Source organism: Heloderma suspectum, chromosome 6 (assembly GCF_057233095.1).
Source record: "Heloderma suspectum isolate Gila_16-S chromosome 6, 16-S_ref, whole genome shotgun sequence".
In the NCBI taxonomy this organism is placed as follows: Eukaryota; Metazoa; Chordata; class Lepidosauria; order Squamata; family Helodermatidae; genus Heloderma; species Heloderma suspectum.
Window position 1 is genome coordinate 48897356 of NC_139463.1, and position 22738 is coordinate 48920093.

A 22738-nucleotide genomic window follows, 5' to 3' on the forward strand; every position below is an offset into this window, starting at 1 on the left:
AGGGAGTGAGGAAAATTCCCCCCCTCTGATTCTTCCCCCACAAGCCCTGGCGGCAGCTGCAGTGCCTCATTCTTGGGAAGAGCTCCTTCTCTCTGCACAGGCTCAGGATGCTTTTGTTTGCACAAAGGTGGAGGAATTGGGGCTAGCCTCTGCCCCCCCCACTCTACCCCCTTCTCTTTGCGAGGTGGCCTGCTTTACCATTCCGGCCGGGTCTATGTGCCTTCTAGACCCCTCCGCGAGAAGGTCCTCCATCAGTGCCACGACTCCCCCACAGCTGGGCATTTTGGCCTCGCCAAGACCCTGCATGGAGTGACGAGGGATTTTTGGTGGCCTCGTGTGTGTCAGGACGTCAAGTCCTATGTCGCCTCCTGCCCAACCTGCCAGCGGGCGAAGGCCCCCTCAGGCAAGCCCACAGGCTTGCTTCACCCCCTGTCTACCCCCTCAGGTCCTTGGAAACTGCTCTCCCTTGACTTCATCACTGACTTGCCTCACTCACACGGTAAGACTGCTGTTCTGGTGGTGGTGGATTTGTTTTCTAAGATGGCCCATTTCATCCCCTGCTCTGGGTTGCCCACAGCCAGGGAGATGGCAGAGCTGTTCGTGGCACATGTTTTCTGCCTCCATGGATGGCCTGAGGGTCTCATTTCGGATAGGGGGGCCCAATTCACTGCCCATTTCTGGAGGGAGCGACTTGTGTTGCTCCATGTGACGCTCCGTCTTTCCTCCGCCCACCATCCACAGACGGACGGTCAGACCGAGCGCACCAATGCGACTCTGGAGCAATATCTGCGCTGTTATGTCAATTACCAGCAGGATGACTGGTTTTCCTTGCTGCCTCTCGCAGAATTTGCTTATAACAATGCCTGCCATGCTTCCACCCGCCAAACTCCATTTTTTGCCAATTTTGGTTACCACCCCAAGGCCTTCCCATCCACCCTAGCTCCCTCTTTGGTGCCAGCAGCCCAGGACTTTTTAGAGGAGTTGCGAGCGGTACACCACCTCTTACGGGACTCCCTCGAGCAAGCCAAGACAGCCTACAAGGCCTCTGCAGACCAGCAGTGCCAGCCAGGTCCGTCTCTGCAACCGGGGGACTGGGTTTGGTTGTCCACCCAATACCTCCCCTCTCACTTGCCCGCAAGGAAGCTCACGCCTCGCCGCATGGGGCCTTTCCAGATTACGGCCCAGATTAACCCTGTTCCTTTTTGCCTGGCTGTCCCCCCCTCCATGAAGATCCATCCTGTTTTTCATCGGTCCTTGCTGTCCCCCCTGGTTTCTAGTGACCCTCATCGCTCAGTCGGCTCCCCCCCGCTGCCAGTGCTGGTGGAGGGGGAGGAGGAGTTTGAGGTCGCAGAGATTCTGGACTCCCGCCTTTCTCACGGCTGCTTGCAATATCTGGTGGACTGGAAGGGGTACGGGCCTGATGAGCGATCCTGGGAACCCGCGGAAAATGTGCATGCTCTGTTGCTGCTCAGGCGCTTCCACCAGCTGTACCCCCACAAACCTGGGGCCCCAGGGGAGGAGCACAAGGGGGGGCCTCATGGGAGCGGGGATGATGTCAGGGTGGACACTGAGCCCATAGAATCCCAGAGTAGTTCTGATTCTGAGGAAGAGGAGCACGCTCCTCTTTCCCAGGGCCAACAGCTGACGGAGATTCCTCCCACCGGCATTCCTAGTTTAGATAGCAGTCTTGGGAGTGACAGAGCGCGGGAAGCAGACTTGATGGACGCGTGACACCGACGCAGAGAGCGGCGCCAAATGGAGGGCGCAGAGAGGAGGCGTAGTGCCCGGTTGGCGCGCAAACAACGGCTGCGCCCAGAGGATCCAAGGGAAAAGGGGAGGGACTCTCCCTAGCCCTTAAGTTCAGGGTCTGCCAGTGATTCCCTTTCAAACGGGGACCAACTGTTCCAACTTAGGGCATAGGTCCTCTGCTGCTCATATCTAGTTGCTAATGGTAGAGTTGTTAAGTTGTAAAAGAGGAATAAAGCTTTGAAAAGAACCCCTTTGTCTGTGTCTGGACTTGGCTACTGGATTAGACTGAGAGAGGCCTCCAAGGAGCCCTTGACACCGGGCCAGGTTTAAGGTATTAGTACTAGTGAACAAAGCCCTAAACAACTTGGGACCGGGATACCTGAGAGAGCGCCTCCTTCCTTACCAACCTGCCCGCTCACTGAGGTCATCAGAGGGCACGTTCCTGGTGGTTCCACATGGATCCATGGCCTGGCTGGAGTCCACCAGGAAAAGAGCCTTCAGTGTGGTGGCCCCCTTCCTGTGGAATTCCCTGCCTTTAGAGGTCAGGCAGGCACCAACATTGTGTTCCTTCTGGCGCCTCCTGAAGATGTCATTCCAAGAGGCCTTCCTTGCATGACCAGCTGTGGTTTGTTAAATTCCACTTTGCTGGGGTTTGTCTTTTTAACAAATGTTTTAACTCTTTTAACCTGCTGTTTTATTCTTTTATCATGTTGTTCACTGCTCCGAAATCTTCTGATGTGGAGCGGTATATAAATATTGTAAGTAAGTAAGTAAGTAAATATACTAGAAAAATATAATTGTTGTACGCAACGTTCATAATAAAGTGGCCACCTGTGCCCTGCAGGACTGTGCGCTCGGTTACATGCATGTGCAGGAGAGACAAGATGCATCCAGAACCACACGTGGAAATGTATCTCATAGAGGCCCTGGGGAGGGAGCCTGGAGCCTGGCGCCAACTCTTTTAACTCATATTAAACATTGAAGATTTGAAAAACATCCCCTTGCTTTTCATTTGCCCCACCCTTGTGCCTCCATCTTCTGCCTGAAAATCAACTCAAAGAAACTGTTAACAGCAAAAACAACAAAGGGTGTTGTAGCTCTTGGGAAATCTTGATCTTCTGTGGTCATCACTATTCATGAAGGTAGACAAAAAGGTGGGTGGGTGGGGGCTCTAAATGAACCAGGAGATCCTTCTGCAGACAGGTCTTCACTCTGTACTTATCTCTATGGCCAAATACTGGTCATAGCTGTGACTTCACTCATTGGCTAAACATACTGAAAGGTGGTAGCAGGCTCATTTCTCACAAAATGATTGGACAAAACAGTTTTCCATTTTCCACAAAATAATTAGGATGTGCCTGAATGTTCTGCCTCATATCTCGGGTTCTACAACTGCTAGAGACGCTCTTTTTTATTTGCAAGCTGGGACTCTGGACTAGCTAGTGGGACCCCTGAGATCTTGGGCTGAGGGCTACAAACCCCTTAGCCCTATCGTTAATCCAGGTATGTTGCTCCCTGAAACATTTGAGGGGTCAAATCACATCCCCGAAAGGGAACTCGTGATGCGGTACTGCATCGGGTGCAACAGTTTCAGTTCATCCCTACATAAGTGCATGGATGTCCGCTGGCTTTTGTGAGTTTTTGTGAATTGAGCACGTGGTAGGATATACCTAAACCAGAAGGGTGTCTTGCGGGAGGGGGGAAAGTTAGATCATAATATGTGCTTTATTCATTTATTGTGATAGCTGATTTCCGTTGCATTCCCTTGTTAACTCTAGGTCAACAAATAGGCCCGATGGCATAAAGCAAGGTCCAGAAAGCCAATCCCACCTTTTAAAATTGGAAGTTGCATCCATTTCAGTGATATTTGTGGTGGAGAGGACCCTCCCCCCCCCCCAATTTACAAAACAAAGCATTGAGTATTTAGAAATATTTGTTAGGTATAGGTAGAGGAATCCCACGTATAACATAAACAATCTGAGGTATGATATTTATCTTTAATGTGTTAACTTTACCCCACAAACTCAGCTTTAACAATGCTCATCTATCTATATCTCATGCAGTCTCATGAATCAACTTATTCAAATTCAGTTTAATCAACTGGGATATATCTCTGGGAATAAGTATTCCCAAATAGGTAATAAAATCTGGGCACCATCGAAATTGCCCACTAGCCAACACACTAGAAGATGTATTATCTCCAATCGGCATCAATTCAGACTTTGACCAATTAACTGAATAACAAGACAGATCACCAAAAGTATTAATCGGTTTCATCAAAGCTGGAATAGATGACTGGAGTTTTGACATAAACCACAAAAAGGTTATCAGCATAAATAATAATTGTGCCTTGTAGTTGTGATAACCTCATCAAGATGGCCATCATTCCAAGAAGAAGAAACCTCATTATCTTGGTGGGAACTTCCAGCTGAGGCTATTATTTTGTAGTCACCCTGTCTCACCCATGGAATTTTACGAACATTGTCCAGACGTTGTCATTTTCCATTTGTAACCCTCCCATGTTTTCCCAGTGCTTCTTCCATCCTTTTTTCTTGCCACATAAAATGCATTAAGGAGGGAAAGATGAAATACCTGCTCAATTTCCTTTGATTGGTAGTGCTAGGAGCTGTTACTCTGGAAGTACCCAGTATCTATAACAGCACTTTTATTGTGTAAGCTCTCATCGGAAAGGTATTTAAGTTAAGTTGCAAAACATGCTCTTATGATTCATGATTTAAATTATTTTTTGCCTGAGAAAAGGAGGAAAACCCTGAAGAATTTGGTCACAACCATTTTTTTTCTGACATTATTATAAGATTTACTAGTTACTTATGACCCCTGTGGAAGTAATATATAGAATGTCTGTCACAGCTTTCTTTTTCCAGCAAGTCAAGAATCAATAAATTGGGCAAATAGTTTGGGAAGTATTTTGTGTGAAAGTATGTGGGAGGGAACAGGTGTAATTCTGCGGGTGCTCACAAAAAGGCAATGCATTAAAAACCTTCTGGAAATACAGCACAAGACAGCAATGTGAAACTGTGTTTTGTAAAAGCAGTAACTTAGTATAATAATGCTCCATTTACTTGCTGTATTTGTCATATATTCTGTTGTGTTTATCTACCTTGGGAGAGGAGCTACCTTGGGAGAGGAGGGGGTATATACCTAACTGATACACAGTGAAGAAATGTGCTTAATAAAATAAACAATGTGTATAGAAAAGTATGTCCTCCTAGCTAACGCAAACAATCTTTAGTTGTAAATCAGTATGTGTTAGTTAAATCATGCTGTAGGTATGAACTTCTTCTTTAGGACATATGTCTCAGTACAAATAGGAAACTGAGTCTTAAATCATTTAAATTGGCTTATTTTTTCTTGGTGATTTTAAATAAATTTTGATTATAAAAAGATTCATACTTGTCTCACTAACAGTTGTTTTATACTATATGTATCTCAGAGCTGGAACTTCTACTGATGTTTTCCAGTTCTCTAATCATGAATTAAATATCAAGGTTTGGATCCAAAGAACTGTGTGTAATATTCCACCCATACAGGACTTTTCTACACGAGGCATTTATCGTGCACTCATCGTTCCCTACTCATGGTTGTTTACAGGTTCTTTAGACAAAGTTGTGATCCTCCCATTTTTCTTCTGGTCTTAAACAGGACGTTCTGTGAGTTTTTTTAGAACAAGAAAGTGTGGTATTTAACTGTAGAAGTGAAACTCCTCCCCCCAATTTTTGTACTGGTGTATTTGCGCTATTCCACTACACCACAGTGCCACCTAGAGGATATATAGCGGAAAAGCAGGAAAGAAGTCACTCTTCGTGTAGTGCTTGGATCTCAGTTCTGCGACGAAACCAAAAGTAGATAGAGTGGATTAACAGCTGATTACAGCCTCGTGTAAAAAAGCTCACCATGAGGCTTTCCCACTTCCTTCTCACTGCAAACAGCCACTTCAGATGGTTGGGGGCCACCAACCAGCTGAAGAGTATGTGGTACAGTGAGGGGTAATAATGGTAGGTCATTGGCAAGGGGCTATTTGGACCCAAGCTTTTTAGAACTACTACTACTACTACTCCCAAACCTGAAGGTTCATTTAAAAAAAAAAAGGTTCTTGCTAGTCCTTTAAAAAAATATTAAGATTTTCTATTTAAAAAATGTTACAAGAACAAAACAAAACAGAGTAGATAATGAAGAATTTATTAGTCATGTAATAATTCATAAATGTCCTTATTAAGTATATCATGGAACAACCGAGTGGTTCAAAATTGGGAAAGGAGTACGACAAGGCTGCATATTGTCACACTGCTTATTCAACTTATATGCAGAGTACATCATGAGAAATGCCGGGTTGGATGAATCAGAGGTCAGAATTAAGATTGCTGGGAGAATGATCAACAACCTCCGATATGCAGATGATACCACCCTAATGGCAGAAAACAAAGAGGATCGAAAGAGCCTCTTGTTGAGGGTGAAAGAGGAGAGTGCAAAAGCTGGTTTGAAACTCAACATTAAAAAAACGAAGATCATGGCATCTTGCCCCATCACTTCCTGGCATATGGAAGGGGAAGAAATGGAAGCAGTGACAGATTTTACTTTCTTGGGCTCCAAGATCACTGCAGACGGTGACTGTAGCCATGAAATTAAAAGACGCTTGCTCCTTGGGAGGAAAGCTATGGCAAACCTAGACAGCATAGTCAGAAGCAGAGACGTCACCTTGCCGACAAAGGTCCGCATAATCAAAGCTATGGTTTTCCCAGTAGTAATGTATGGCTGTGAGAGCTGCACTATAAGGAAGGCTGAGCGCTGAAGAATTGATGCTTTTGAACTGTGGTGCGGAGAAGACTCTCACGAGTCCCCTGGACTGCAAGGAGGTCAAATCAGTCAATCCTAAAGGAAATCAACCCTGAGTGCTCATTGGAAGGACAGATATTGAAGCTGAAGCTCAAATATTTTGGCCACCTAATGCGAAGAGAAAACTCTCTGGAAAAGACCCTGATGCTGGGAAAGACTGAAGGAAAAAGGAGAAGGGGACGGCAGAGGATGAGATGGCTAGATAGCATCACCAATGCAATGAATATGGACTTAAGCACGCTCCGGGAGAGAGCGGAGGACAGGAAGGCCTGGCGTGCTATGGTCCATGGGTTCACGAAGAGTCGGACATGACTGAACGACTGAACAACAACAACAACAACAACAATGCCCTGAATGCTCCTTGCCAAAGTGATCCTTGTATAGTTGGAGGTTGCCTCTCAGTGCCTTTGTTTTGGATAAAATCAAAAAAGCATATCCATGTGCCAGTGAAGGAATCCAAATCCTGTTGACTTCTGATCATTCTTATTCGATTCGTAAATTTCTTGGCTAAAACTATAGCCGAGAGAGATTGATGCCATTGCTCAATTGATAGAGCTTTATTATTTTACAGTTCTGCTTTGCTGACACCATCATGAACCAAAATGGTCTCCTGGTACTGGCTGTGAGAATATTGGAAATGTGACTTTTTGTGAAAGCAAGCCTGTTTTCGCTTTGCAAGGTTGTTGGCTAAAACACACTCCTGTAGCACTCTGCCAGCTCACTTCTGTTCCATCTCTTTAACATTTTAAAATTGTATTACCATTTCCCTTTATTTCTGATATTCCAGTAAACGATCCTCTGCATGAAATTGTTGTGCTAGAGTCTGCGAAGCACAAAGCAGACCACTGCTAGTTCAGCAGTATTGCATGAAAATGGTGCGTGTGGTGGCGGTGGAGGTGGTGATTACTGGTTGGGCTTATTCTCTCTCCTGAAATGAGGCCGTGCATCTGGATACAGTAAAATCAGTAAGTGGGAAATACAATGTTTCTGTCTGTGCCAGTTGGATATAATTAATATTCAGCTCTTCGTCAGGTGTTCTTCATGTCTGGGGGAAGGGTGAGACATTAGAAATGTCTGCTCTTGTAGTTGCCAGTATAGAATAAACAAGCAGTGAAACATTTTTATTTGGCATCGTTTTAAAAATGAGCCCATAAGAGTACTCTTTGTATCTGCAGGTGTGTGTTAAGTGATAGACCTTTCTAATTTCAGGTGCATGGTAGAAACAGTAAGAGTAAGAGGTTTTTTATTTTTGCGTTCCACCTTTGCAAAAAGAGGGAGGGGGAAATTTAAATGACTTCGGGCTTTACTTCACTTTTGTTTTGAGACCAGTGGTTGTGTGTTCATGTAGGCTTTGAAAATAGCAAGCATTAGCATGTATACACCTTAATCTACCTGTTTCAGTTTTATAAGTTCATCATTTGAATGTAGTGACCCAGGGTGTGAAATCTCTGGACTTATGCTGAGTTTTGTCAGCCTGTTAAGGTGAGGAAAAGTACATTTCAAGGCCCACGGCAGACATGAATACAAAGTGCTGTGAATATGCATTGAGAATGGGCGGATTCCCTACCTCCTGGTCCGTGGGGGAATCCACCCGGGGGGGGGGAGGCAAGCCGTCCTGTCCCCCTCAGAATCCTCCGGAGCAGCTCCGCATCAGGAGGATTCTGCGGAGCCGCACACCGGCTCCATATCGCTGGTGATACGGTAATGGCGGCTGCCATTATCGTATCGCTAGCGGTCTGGAGCCGGCGTGCCATTCCGGAGGGAATCCTCGGGAGGCGGAGGTAAGTGATCTGTTCCGCCGCAGATTCCGGAGGCTGGATTCAAAAGAATCCGGCCTCATTTGGGTTCGCAGCAGAATTCTCCGCCATCTCAACTTGAGATCACTTTTTAATATATGTGGGACCGTGGCATAGCAGTGAACACCACCAACAGAGGAGTTGGGCTGGCTCCTCTGTTCCTGAGGCCCCTGGCTCCTTTCAGATAATGGAGCACCTTGAGGCTGCATCCCCGAGATGGGTGGCGCTCCTCCATTTGCTGCAGATCGGATAGCCTGGGCAGAGTACATGAGGGACTCTGTGAGGAGGCAGCTGGCTGGCCAGCCTGTCCTCTTCGGAGGCTGCCTCTTGCAAAGCAAACTGCCCTCTTTCCGTCTCAGGCAAATGCTACAATCACACGGACAATTAAAAACTTAGCTCCATGCACGTTCACAGCACTTTGAGCCTCTCTTTGATATCTCTGTATCTAACGTTATTTCTAGGCCACCTTAAGGGTGGAACCCTTTCGAAGCAACATACACAAGACAAAAGCGACACACAGTAGGTGCAATAAAAATCCATAAAAAAATATTCAATAAGAATCCATAAAAACAGAGGGAATCAATTAAGGTCAATAAAAACAAAGCAATAAAACCCAGCAACCCGGGCTTGCAGGAAGCCCAGTGAAGGAAGGTGGGTCTTTGGAGCTTTCCTGAGCACCTTCAAAGAAGGGGCTGAACAAACCCCCATCATTAAGAAGGCTGTCTCCCTTGGGCTCACCAGCTTAACCACCCTTGGCAGCGGCCATGTGAGAAGGGCCTCTGTTGATGACCTCTGCATGTGGGCAGGCTGACACGGGTACGATATAAGTCTATGTTGGCCCTAAAGCAAGCATTGTGATTGCAGAGTGGCTGCCTTCCATTGATGGATACTTTTGTGTGGATGGAAATTAGGGGAAAGCTGTTGTTGGGACAGGCCAGCACCATTCCCTACATTTTTTTTAAAGATCCTTCATGTCTGAGTATCTTCCTGTCTGGCACCCCGTGCTCCCTCGCGAGTCTGTTTTCACCAGCTGCTGTTGCTCCTCATCCTCTTGCTCATCACGGCTACCACTGGCTTGCTTGACAGGCAGGGAGCCAGGAGGCCACGGCATTTGCTGCTGCTGCTTCCCACCACTACCATTGTCTGGGCCAAAATAAGAGGCAGGAGAATGAGCAGGCTGCAGTGTTGAAGAGGATGAGCAGGTCCAAGGGGCTGTTGTCAGTGCGCCCATGCTGGGATGTGGGTTGTTGCCAGGTGCCCAACTATGCTTGCCAGCCCCGTTGCCAGCCCCGTTGGCACCCCTCACATTTATTAAGGTGGGAACACAATTGAATTGAAGTGGTTACCTTGCATTAGTTAACTAGAGCAGGACCTTCTAACTGAGTTAATTCAGAAATACTCTCCCAGAATCGCACAGTTGGGCAAAGGTCTATGAAGCTGCATTTGAAAGTTGTGGATTCCAGTTCATGTCCAGCTTCAAACAACGGTGAGTAGTCTTGGACCAGCCAACATCCCTGAGCCTTAGTCTCCTCATTTGTCTAATGTGTATCCTACCGTAACCTCTTTGATTTAATGAGGGATATGATAAAAGACTTACATTAAAAGTGGTATAGGACTCCCATGAAGTTGGACTCCCATGAAGCTGAAATTCAGAGTGATCTTGATAGGCTGGAGCACTGGGCAGAAAACAACAGAATGACATTTAATAGGTATAAATGCCAAGTTCTGCACCTAGGAAAAAGAAACCAAATGTACACTTACAAGATGGGGGATACGTGGCTCAACAACACTACAAGCGAGAAGGATCTTGGAATTGTTGTCGATCACAAGCTGAATATGAGCCAACAATGTGATGTGGCTGCAAAAAAGGCAAATGCTATTTGGGGCTGCATTAATAGAAGCATCGCTTCCAAATCCCAGGAAGTACTAGTTCCCCTCTACTCTGCATGGGTTAGGCCTCATCTGGAGTACTGTGTCCAGTTCTGGGCACCGCACTTTAAGAAGGATGCAGACAAACTGGAGAGGGTTCAGAGGAGGGCAAGAAAAATGATCAGGGGACTGGAAACAAAGCCCTATGAGGAGAGACTGAAAGAACTGGGCATGTTTAGCCTTGAGAAGAGAAGACTGAGGGGAGATAGGTTAGTGCTCTTCAAGGACTTGAAAGGTTGTCATAGAGAGGACGGCTAGGATCTCTTCTCGATCCTCCCAGAGTGCAGGACACGGAATAATGGGCTCAAGTTACAGGAAGCCAGATTCCAGCTGAACATCAGGAAAAACTTCCTGACTGTTAGAGCAATAAGACAATGGAACCAATTACCTAGGGAGGCAGTGGGCTCCCCCAAGCTGGAGGCATTCAAGACGAGGCTGGACAGCCATCTGTCAGGGATGCTCTGACTTGGATTCCTGCATTGAGCAGGGGTTGGACTTGACGGCCTTGTAGGCCCCTTCCAACCCTACTATTCTATGATTCTAACTCAGTTGCTGATATCTGCAGCCTGGTAGGTGAGCCACGAGGAAGAGGGCATATCCAAATGCTGGACAGGAGGACAAGCCTCGGTAACTGGTACTGAAATCTCTTGATTGCCTACAGAAATAATATATTCTTAAAGCAAATGAAGCAGAATGAATTACAGCCCTGTAAACTGGAAAATAAATGTAGTATGTATAATTATTTTGCATGTCATTAGCCTGCCTGGATTCATTCCCAGGCTGTTGAGTGAGACGGGAAAGGAGAAGGCAAACATTTTCCTTTCTGCAGCTGGCAAGGATCTAGTGATGGGTGTTGAGAGCAGGTTACAGTACAAATTGTAACCCCGTGCAGCACCCCTTCTTCCTCACTGCAAAGTTCTTGGATAGTGCAACGAAAGAAGGAGGCCAATTCAAGAGGCACGTCATACAAACATTGGGGGAGGAGAGACCCTCAACAGGGCCGGCATCAACGGTACGCATGGTTGGGCACCTGCAGATGGCCCACCCCCCTGCAGGGGCCCAGGGACAAGAGCCCCCTGGAGCGGCTCCTCTCCTCACCCATTGCCACCTGCTTGTTCCCCTGCCAGCTGTCGCTGTGGCCCGGACAAGGGTGGTGGGAGGGGGAGGAGCAGCAAACGCGTGGCCTCCGGGCTCCCTCCTGCCAAGCAAGCAAATGGGAACCATGGGCGGGGGGAGAGCAGCTGGTGACGGTGGTGGTGAGGAGGGAGGCTCGCTGAGGGGCAGCACAGAGGGTGCCTTGCTCAAGGCCCCCCAAATCCTGGAGCAAGCACCGACTGCCGGCATACTGTCCTGTAATCCACAAAAACCCAGCACACCGTGGACTGAACACTTCAGGAGAGCCGAGGCAAGGCGGGCTTCTTCTGGCTCCCGCCTGGCAGAACTAGTAACTGCCAACTGGCAGGAATAGGCCAGTGTTGTGGCCCTGTCCCTTGGCCTCCAGCCCCTTTGCCCACCCCTGGGATGCAGCTCCCAAGGGCTTCTCCAGAAGGGAATGTGGCTCGTGGGCTGAAAGAGGCTCCCCCCCCCCTTAACGCGGGGCTGTCCTTGAAGAGCGTCCAGGAGCTCCCATCAGCGCAAAATGTGGCTGCCTGGCTGCTAACTGGTAAATCACAGCGCCCCAGGATCGAAAGTTCCGCAGTAGTGACTAGCTGTTACTCAGCTCAATTGGAGCGTTAAGGTGTTGGTTTTAACCTTTAAGCAGCTTAGAGCCTGGCTGTCTGAGGGCTACTAAGATCTGCAGGAGAGGCCCTTTGGGGATGCCACCACTTGTGGAAGCCTTGTCCGGAATACGTGAGTGGCTTTCTCCTGCATCGCTCTGGCAATCCCCGCTCTCTCTGCTTTTAGAACAGGTGTCAAGACACATCTCTTTAGCTTGGCCTTTTAAATTGTTTCATTAGTAGTGCTGGGTTTTGTTTATAATGATGGCTTACTGTTTTTAATGTTTTTATGGTGTTGCTTTTATGGTGTTTTTTTTTTATTGTTGTACACTGCTTGGTAGCTCTGGCAGAAGGAGATGGAAAAATAATATAATTACAATTAACCACAACAAGGAGGAGGTTCTGTTGGTGACTGAGCACGGGGCTTATATGGCTCGGCACCCAGCTCCGTCTTGGAATGCCTGCTGCTGTATCAGTCTGCCTGGATCTGCTAAGCACTAGCAGGGCTCTTTTCCAGGTGTTGTGCCATGAGAGGTGAAGTGGCAACCCAACAGAGGCACGTTCAGCTGCAGCCCTGCTTAGGCAGTCAAGAGAACACGTTCAGGCTTAAAGTGTGTGCTGGGATGAGCCATGCACACTGTCCCACCTCGCTTATGTCTCCAGGTGCACCAGCGCTCCCCCCTCCCTCAATTCAGACTTGCCGTGTTAAACAGGAGTTGCACCCTGCTTTATTGTGACTATTAATTACAAATAGATTGTAATTAGATCAACAAGCATGGCATTTTATTCTTTGTTTCATTACATACATGACCGTAGAATGCAGATCCAGCTACATAACACAGCCACTGAGATTTACATCCTTTTTTAGGGATCAGTAGTTACCTGGTAGCAAATGGCTGGTGAACTACAAGCCCCATTGAATGCACAGGAGCTGTGCAAGAGCTTTCTTGCATGCCTCCTGCACATTTCGTTGAAGCTTGCTTCAAATAATTTCCCAGGTCATCCAGGTGCCATGTTAGTGGGAAAGGGGGTGACTTGGGGCTTTGTGCCTAAGGCACCAACATTCCTTACTCTGGCCCTAGAAGGGGCCTATCCAAAAACATTCTGATCTCTCTCTTGGTATCTCTGTTTCAAATTGACTTCCATTTCTGTCACTTTGTGTTTGAGCAGGAAATAATTTCAGCTCTTGTAACATCCTGTTTCATTAGTCCTTGATACCTGAGGAGCACCCAAGGGAGCCATGTGATTAGATGGAGTAAGTGCAGGTTGGTTGGAAGTGTTCTGTTCGGAAACAGAAAGGTCACTCACTTCCGTGTTCTGCTTTGCCACACAAGGCATGACCAGCCCACCGGAGTTGCCTGGGATTTTGCCGTCTGCCACCAACACTCCTTGGACTCTAATACTGAAATCTGCTTTTGGTTTGCAAGCCTGGGTTTTTGCAGAGTACATTGCAATCTGTTGTCTTATCATCCTTCTCAAACTCATGCTAAGAGACAGAAAACCTGCTTCATTCCCAGACTGTCTGCGTGGTCATAAAATGGGCAATGGCAGAATTAGCTCATCCTGGAGGCTTGAGGAAGTAGCTAGGAGAGAGTCCTGCTAATCCCCAGGGCATTCATTTGCTGCTCTCCACACTAGAAGAGGCAGCTCCAGAACTAGAGCAGGAGATGCTGCCCACCTCCATGGACAGGGTGCTGCTGGCTTTGAGGGATGAGCCACCACAGACATAAGAACAGATTAAGGGCCCTGAGCCTGGATCAGACCCAAGGGGGCCCATCTAGTCCAGCATCCTGTTGGCCAGCCAGTGGCCAACCAGATGCCCCTGCAGAGCCCACAAGAAAGACATGGGGGCAAAAACCCCCCGCTCTTGTTCCCCAGCAACTGGTATGCAGGGTGTGCTGTTTCTGGTCCTAGAGGAGCAGCCCTCCCTTCACTCCAAGCTTCTTGTTGGAGCCTCTTGCCTTTGAGATGCCAAACAAACCTGCATCTTCTGAATCAAGTGTTTCTCTTTGCTTTACACAGTTCTCCTGCTGTGGAGGTGATGAATTCAGAGACTGGCATGTCAACCCCTACCACTCATGCAACAGCAGTGGTCCTCTGGCCTGTGGAGTGCCCTACACTTGCTGTATCAAGAAGGTGAGATGGTGGAAGAAGCCTCTAAAAGAAAGAGAAGGTTGTTATGCGGGCATCCCTCAGAAACCACGGCTCTCTGCATTGGTGTAACTTTGGGCCAAATGTTGACAGGGAGCAAGCACTCCTTCTCCTGATGTGTCTCAGCGACCTGGTTCGCGCAACACCGTGCAGATCGTCCACAACGAGCAACAGCGTCTGCGGGCGCCACTTTACAAACCAACCCCCACTCGGGGGCTATGTCGTGCAAACCCAGTGAATGTAGGTTGTGAGGGTTGAACGATGGCCTTGTAGGCCCCTTCCAACCCTACTATTCTATGAACTCTTGGCCTGTTCTAGGATTGTTTAACCCTTGCATAACCCCACAACACGACAACCCCTGAGCAGGGGTTGGATATGCAAAATGGCAGCCGCATGCGCCCCGCATGCACCACAGCCTCACCGTGGGTTAAATAATCCACAGTGGGCTGTCGTTGCTTCACTTCAGGCTGAAATCTTGGGTTCAAATGCAGCATTCTCCCTAGCTGACAGCCAGTAGGGACCTGTACCTTTAAACTGCACCTATCTGCCACTGTGGGCTCAGTGGTTTGGTGAAGTGGCAGACCACAGTCTCATGAAGGCAACCTCTGCCCCAGCAGTAAGCGTGAACCATTACTACGTATCAATGAAGTCAGACGGGAGAGGCCACCATAGCAGCCACCAGCAACCTCTCTGACGAGCAACTTTAGTGTGTTTGGTGAATGTGGATTCCTGCCCATCCCCCTCAAATTAGCATGTAAGCATGAAGATAATTGGGCCGAAATTCTTGGCCTTTGGGGACAAAAATAATGCACATTAAGCCAATATATATATGAACTTTATGTGATCCACATATGCGTTTGATGGCATTTCATTGTTTTTTATGGTTTTGGTCTTTTCTCCTGAATTAATTTTGATCCTTGGCTATTTTTATTTGTTGTTTTAGTCATTTTTAGACTGCTTTACACACACACACACACACACACACTATTGTTAGACGACAAGGCAGGATATACATTCAGAAAGCAAATACTCACTGCAGAGTTTCTACCAAAGGAAGAAAGCTAAGAGTTAGTAGAGTCCCAAGCATCTTATCAAACATTTATTGGTATTTTTACCTTCCATGGTTGAGTTGTTGTTTGTTTTTTAAACTTCACTCTTACTACTTCTGGCCACAGAGAGTTCAGAGGTGTGCTTTTGTGTCAAGAGATATTTTCTGTTGCTTGTTTCTAGCCAGCTGAATATTAATCTTAATTGGTGCCCTCTAGCCTAGATATTACTTGCAAAGGTAAGCAATGGTTCCCCAGTGACTTTCTGCAATGCACTCATTATTTTATACACTTCTGGCACACATTGGTATAAATGGGACTGATTTATATATGATGTTGTTTGATTTTAGTGGAAGCATAAACTACCAGACTATGGGTGGTGCAGGATCCAGCCCACTGTTTTTACAGTCTTGATCATTGTCCTTCTCACATAGTTCAAGAATTAAATATTGGAAAGCTGCGATCCTAAGCATACTTACTAAATGCCATTGAACATGAGAGCAGACATCTTTAGAAATGCACTGCTAGTTGGTTCCTTAATTAGGATTTGCTTAACCACAATGAGCATCTTCAGCCAAAAATCAATACAGGGAGGAATGTGGTTTTCAGGGTGGAAGGTCATGCAGCATAGAACTGCAGAAATGTTAAGGTCAAAATTTTTAGTTACAAGTTGTTTCCGCTGATGTTACTATGCATAAACGAAGTAAGACTTCCCTGTTCACAATCTCAGAAGGGTGACAATTCACTGTGGAAAAATACTACTTTTAACTACGTATAAGGTTGTTTTCACTATAAGATTGAAATAATTTCTTAGGGTTGGTTGACTCATTCGTGCATGAAGATTTATAGCTCACCTCTTGGCCAAAGTTTCTGAGTCAATTAACAATAATAAAGCATAAAATACAATAATCAAAAGAAAATATCTGAAAATACAGTACAAACAGAGCAAGATTGGAGCATCAGTTGATACCTTGCCTGTGTTGTCAATCACAGTAAAAACCCTTTGATATGAACACAACCAAGCGACTTTTCAGTCAAGTCAATTGAATGGAAACAGCAATTCAGCTACCCATCATTTCAGTGTAAAGAAATCAAGTGATGTACATGGCTGGGTTTATATGGACAATAGAAGCTGTTTATGAGAATATAAGGTACACTCAAGGGCAAGCCTACACAGTTAGCTCCTTACCACTGCACACAGGTGGGGCAGATCCAACAAGGAAATAGGGGAGCACACAAACGGCCCCCCAAATACCATGGCCCCATTCACAGGCTGCAAATTTGGCCATTACTCTGATTTGCAGGGGTGGGATGTGCCGAGATCTCTCTCTCTCTCCCCTTTGAGCAACTTCTGTTTCTCTCCTGTTTTTAATTTTATTCTGCTGCTACCACAGGCAGCAGCAGCAGAGCTCTTTCCTTAGCAACCGTGATGCTGCATTGTTCAGGGATATTTGAGGGAGGGGAGGGGGAGCATGGCAGCTGCCAGCAGGGGTGACCAGATTTTGTGGTGACCATAATGTCCCTCCACAAGAAATACCCTGGAATGATGCCACCTACAAGGAATGTACAACTCTCTGTTGAAAGGGAAGATAAAATATTTTAAATAAATAAATGAATAATAAAAGATACCACATTTTTGCATAATCCACGGAAAGCAGGAGACCTCAATGTTCTATTGTCTGTTTATTAGCAGATACTTAGGAATAAAACCAGACATATAATTATGAATGCAATACATGAATACTATGGAGAAGCCACACCATTTATCTGAAAGTTATTGCAAAATCTCTTTGGCCGCAACAAGTCACGGGCTCTAGTCTGGTAAGAGACAATTTCTCAAATGTTGAGAAACATCCAGTCAAAACTGGAGATTCTTCCTACTGTTTGTAGTATGACTACAAGTAATTTGAAATCAAACTTTTGGGGAAATCTAGATTATATATCTTAATTCTGACTTCACCTGGAGGCACACTGCAAAATGCTCAGGCACATTCCTAACATTGGGCCTTTTGCTTCTCAGTTACTCATAAAGACTTGAAATGTTTCTTCTTTGTTTCATTCCCTCCCTGCAAGTTTTGAGACTTGGATCGTGCATTTACAGTGTGTGTTGTCAGTGCTAGTGCTAGGCAGACTTTTCTGGTAGCTTGATGTTGGCATAACAAGGATAAAATGAGGGAGAGAACCCCTTTGCGAGGAGCGTCTTGGTCCAGAAAAATAAGGGAAACCTTATTTATTTATTTTTATGTATTTATTTATTTCATTTCTATACTGCCCAATAGCCGAAGCTCTCTGGGCGGTTCACAAAAATTAAAACCAATTATGCACTTGCAGATGCTGCTGGAAAATTAATCCATCCAAGGCAAGATGCAAGAGAGTTTTAGCCATATTGGGTTGGATCCAAACTGTCAATTCCCATTGAAACCATGACTAACTTGTCCAGTGGTGGAGTGGTAAATGTTGAACTGCAGGCACTCATCATAACAGCCCCCATAGCCACACCCCCAAGGAGAGCCCCAAAATGCAAGCAGCTGTGTTGATCTCAGTATCAACACACCTACCAGTTTATTTCCACCAGGAAGAGGGTTTTTTTGTAAAGCTAATGGGTCTTACTTGCCCATGTCAGATCAAGCCACCCAAAGTTGTATTACAACAGGGAACAATATATTTTTCCTGGGGAAATGCATTCCCTCCCTCCACCACCACCACCCTGCCAGCTACTGTGAGGTTTGCAGCTGAGCTCAGAGGGAACAGCGAATTCGGGGTGGGGGGGAGATGTTGTCAACGTCCCTGCTAATCAAAAAGTGCCTATATTCCTGTGTGCCCTGGCTCCACTGCACCACTGAATGAGACCTGAGTTCAACTAATTTTGTTACTTTAAAATTTTTTACAGTGGGTCTTCAATTTGTATGTCATCGTCTTCAACTTGTAACCATCCTATGTTTTCCCACCACTTTTGTCTTTTCTCTTAATCTCAAAAAATCTGTGAAGGGGGAAAAGATGGAACAGCTGCGCACGATCAGTAGTGCTCAGAGCCCTCCATCTGGAAGCTCCCTGGATTGAACCCACTGTGTCTGTATATTTTCCCTCCACAGCTAATGGCAGCTTCAGGGGTGATTTGGATTGGGACAGACCTGTGGGCTCAATCCAAGTTCTGCCCCGCTCCCCTCCAGTATTGCAGATTTTAGCAAAGGAAAATGATTTGGACAGGTGTGTCGGGGAGAAGTGGCAAAGCTCTCCATTGAGGCAAGATTTAGAATGGGTGAGACCCTCTTTCCATTTATAAATCCATCTAATCCAAAAGTGGCATCAGAAATTTAAGATATTTACCTCCAAAAGCAGGTCTGCATTTTTTGCAAGGGTTGGATTTTTCCAGATGGTTAGTTTGCATGTTAGTCCACATCCTAGCTCACATGTGCATCATAATCCTGTTCTTGAAGCGCTAACCAGCTTTCTGTTGCTTCTTATCCAAGCGCTGAGCATCAGGAACATATGGGGCTGGATTGTTCCTCAGAACACAGGGCCATTGTACTTCATTCTGTGCGGTTGGCTTTTTCCTTTTGTAGACCCAGGATACCTGTTGGGAATCCTGCTTGTTTATTTGGGGCACTTGTACATGGCTGCAAATATCAATGTTTTTCTCCCAAATATGTAAACCTTCCTTACATCACAATTTAAAATCGATGTGGTGCTGCATATATCTGAGATTCAGTGCAACCTAGCTGAAGTGATCAGTGAACTGCTGTGACTCCAGGAGCCTCTATTATGGTGTTTTCAGTGTAGACTAAAACTCCACGGGCTTGTACTTAAGAACAAGTTCCAATGTGGAGGTTAGCAACAGCAACAACTTTGACAATACAGCATTTCAAAAGGTGCTGTTTGTCACCTCTCTGTGGGAGCCAGCATAACTCTGCCATTGCTTCTGAATTTCCTCGGGTTTTACTCTAAGGTTCAAAGTGCTGTGGGATGCCAAGCTGATGCGTGAAAGGCTTGCAAGGGGAGATATTTCTGAGGTTTTGAATCTCATTGTCAGTGCCCACCATGTCAGTGGCATAGTTGTTCTGCAGAGTTCAGTGAGACCCTTTTGTCCAAGGATCCAAGTGCATTATAAACACAGCGTAGTAGAGTGTGTGGCAGAGGTGTAATGGAAGGGGATGGGATGGGGCTAAGCCTCCATCTTCAAAGTTCGGGTGGGGGAGTTCTCCTTCCAAGTGGGCCCACGCCACTGCTGCTGGACCGGGCCACCCTCGTGGCCGGTGAACTGCACTCTTGCTGCTGCTGGTGCTGCTGCTGGTCTCTCATTCCACTCAGATCTCAGATTCCACGAAGAGACAGTGGGGAAAACATTTTGCAATATCCTTGTAGTTTGAAGAGAGGCTCCCCAATCACCTTGGGACTGATGACCAGGCATCTTGAGATTTACAGAAAGAATGGAATTATCAGAATAACTTTGGCAGGTTCATGAACGAAAATCTGCAAAGGTGCTGGACTCTGCCTATCTCAACAGAACTTTCTTGAAATGGAAGCAATTAAGGCTGCATTTAAGCCTGCTACCTGTCATGTTTGCAGTCAAACAAAGAATTCAATTTCTTAGTAAATAGCCTTTATTATGCGAATCAGACCAACACTGTTTCAGGTTACAGACTTCCTCAGCCTCCAGGAGCCTAGAGCTAAGATCTCTAACTAGCTTTGCACAATACTACACTACCCAAAGAACCCTTTGATGGATGCACTATTGCTATGAAAGTTGCAACAAAACTGGCACCAGCCCGCAATACCAAATTGAGTGGCTTTTCTTGTCCCACCCTTGGGGAGGGTCTTTCCCTCAGGACCTCTTTAGATGGGCCAACCTTGTAGAACACCTTACTTCCCAAAGTTGCTCCTCCCTCTTGACTGGACGTCTGATTCTGGCATTCATCACTCCCAGCTCCTCCCTTCCTGTAAGATCTTGTATTCTCACAGATCTCCCCATAAGATCTTGTATTCCCATGTATTGTCCTCCATGAATTTGTCCAATTCAAACTCAGCAAACACAAAGGGGAAGTTTACATAGGGACAGGGCAGTGACTAATCACAGTGGGATGGTCTGCAGGAAATCCAAGACCGGGTTACATTACTTGCAAGTGACTTGTGGTGTCTGAGAGAAGTGCAATGAGAGGAAGGCACCAGCCCCATTCCTGAAAGGCTGCTACTGTAACTGCTGGCTCTGCCCTGACTTAGGTGCCACCCCAGAAGCTCCAGAGTGTGCACATGTACCAGGGTTGCCCCATTCTCCCCTATGCACTGAGAATGTTCTGCACATACACGTGCAACTTGGAGAAACAAATGGGTCAGTTCCTGCAGGTTGGGCAATGTGAATGCTGCAGAGCCCTGCAGCACTTTGGAATATGCAGACTGACATTTATTAAGCTTAGAACTCACTCCTGAGAAATCCAACACAAAACTCTCCTGTGCTCTACAGGTTCCTAAGCCCCTCAGGAACACACAATCTTTGAAATTGGATCTGGTGCAGAAATGCCTCTTCCCAGCCTTGCTTCAAATCAGGACTAAGTGCACCACTCTTGTGAACTGGATGGGAAATCCTGCTGATTTCTTTGGAGAACTTGTTTACTGCTTCCTAAGCAGCAGGTGGCTGCTCTGAATCAGGCCGAGAGCTGAAAATGATGTGGTCGTAAAGAGTGTTTGTGCCTTCAAACTGTGCTTGATGGTTTATCCAAGAGAGAGAGAGAGAGTCATTTTAGCAAAGTTTTTAAAAAGATAACTTGTAGGTGTCCATACAGCTTCTGTCCTGTGCTGGGCTAGTTGCTGCACAAAGAGGCAACAAATCCTAACCCCAGCACTCGCAGTGATGGAACCTGAAGAAGCAGTGACCATCCAGGAGCGGGATCTCAGGGTGACCGTGGGTGGCTCGGTCTAAGTGTCAGCCCAGGACACTGCAGCAGTAAAGAGGCCAAATTCCATATTGGGAATTATTGCGGGAGGGACAGAAATTAAACCAGCCAGCATATGAATACCATTGTATAAACACATTGTGCGGCCACATCTAAGATATTCTGTGCATGTCTGGTCACCCCATCTCCAAAGGACATTATAAACTTAGAAAAGTGCAGGAAAAAGGCAAGTGATGGAGGACTTGGAAAATAAATAATTATTTATGAATGTTGCTCAACCAGCCAGGCTGACATACGCATCAAGTGAGTGATCACAACAATCTCCTTATCAACCATCGTCTGAAATGTTCTTGCTTGGTGATTATTTTTCTGTGTGTTGATAGTAGGGCGGTGCACGGAGCCCGGGCTTCACTTCAGATGCTGCTTCAGACCTTCCGAAGCAGCCCTGCTTCGCTTCGGATTGATTTAGACCCCATCCGCTTCCACTCGGATCTGAATCCAAAGCGAGATTTTTTGACATTTTCCCATTGACTTGCATAGGAAAAAACAAACAGCTTTAGGTTTCTTTGAAGTGCAAACAACCCTTTTCCCCTAGTACTTTCCTATTCAAAATCACAGTCACGACCTCAGGCTCTCAGTTGTCTTGTCTGACAGAGGCAGCAAAACTAGGGATGTCGGAGAATTTCTCCATGAATCTCCAGGAGGCCGAATGCCAACGCACTCGGTCCCCCGAAATTGGTGGAGAAACGGTCTGCCCCCCCCGGATGGGACTTACCTTCGGTGAATGTCCCTGGAGGCGGCAGCGGCTCCCGGCAGCGGTGTGGCGGTGACCGGCTGCCGCCACTGCCATTTCCAAGTGTAAAAAAACAACAACAACAACAAACGTGATAGACTACGTAAAGATTTATGTAGCCTATCACGGCTAGATTTTCAAAAAACACCGGGATAGGCTACGTAAATGTTTACGTAGCCTATCACGGCTGACTTTGGGGGGGGGAAGCGCGTATGCAAATAGACAAATCTCTGTCAGACACGTTTTTGGAAACGTGGACTGTGTAGTACTTTAACACACACTGTTTGCTTGTCCACACAGCACAAGCACACACAAACACAGACACACAAGAACAAAAGAAAAGCAAACTCTAAACTACAAGTGGGGGGCAGGGGGCAGGATGACTAACTATAATCCTAACATAAGAGAAAAGGGTGTTTTGTTTTGTTTTTAGGGGAAAGAGATCAAAAATGAGAAGGGAAGGAATCCAGGACTTGAGCGGGGGGGGGGGGGGAGGCAAAACAAGGACAAGGAAGTTTTTATTTATATTACACACACATATAGAGGGGGGAATCAAAGTAAGGGCAAACTAATGGTTGAGAGAGAATTGAAAAGTGGGGGAGGCTAAGCAACAAAAATATTCTGGTTTTAAAAATGAACAAACAAGAAGAATGAAAGGTAAAACCTATTACAGAAAGGTGGGGTGGGGTGAAACAAAGAACAGGGAGGAAACCCAAACTCAGAACTTAATGTTTGGGTTTTTAAATGAAGAATCTACACAAGAAAGAAAGAGAATAATTGAATTGAGATTGGGGGGGAAAGACACACAGAGCTG

The 22738-nt window shown here is 46.2% G+C and overlaps 3 protein-coding genes across 4 annotated transcripts in view; 2 read left to right on the plus strand and 1 right to left on the minus strand.

The window, feature by feature from the left end:
• The window catches only part of LOC146340798 (uncharacterized), an 815287-nt gene that overhangs the window by 403913 nt on the left and 388636 nt on the right, over window positions 1-22738 (minus strand). The gene's annotated exons all lie outside the window — the stretch shown is intronic.
• LOC146340800 (tetraspanin-15-like) overlaps window positions 1-22738 on the plus strand; it is a 155047-nt gene that overhangs the window by 79959 nt on the left and 52350 nt on the right. For both annotated transcript variants that reach the window (XM_084807116.1, XM_084807117.1), the window contains one exon: window positions 14069-14182. In XM_084807116.1, coding sequence (XP_084663242.1) covers window positions 14069-14182 — 114 coding nt within the window. The remainder of the gene's footprint in view (window positions 1-14068; window positions 14183-22738) is intronic.
• On the plus strand, window positions 1159-2732 carry LOC146340801 (chromobox protein homolog 7-like). Its single transcript, XM_084807034.1, has one exon. The coding sequence runs from the start codon at window positions 1159-1161 to the stop codon at window positions 1729-1731; it is 573 nt and encodes a 190-aa protein (XP_084663160.1). The 3' UTR covers window positions 1732-2732.

Excerpts from the sequence above, each read along its gene's own strand:
- LOC146340801 (XM_084807034.1), top strand. The coding sequence starts at position 1,159 with ATGGGGCCTTTCCAGATTACGGCCCAGATTAACCCTGTTCCTTTTTGC.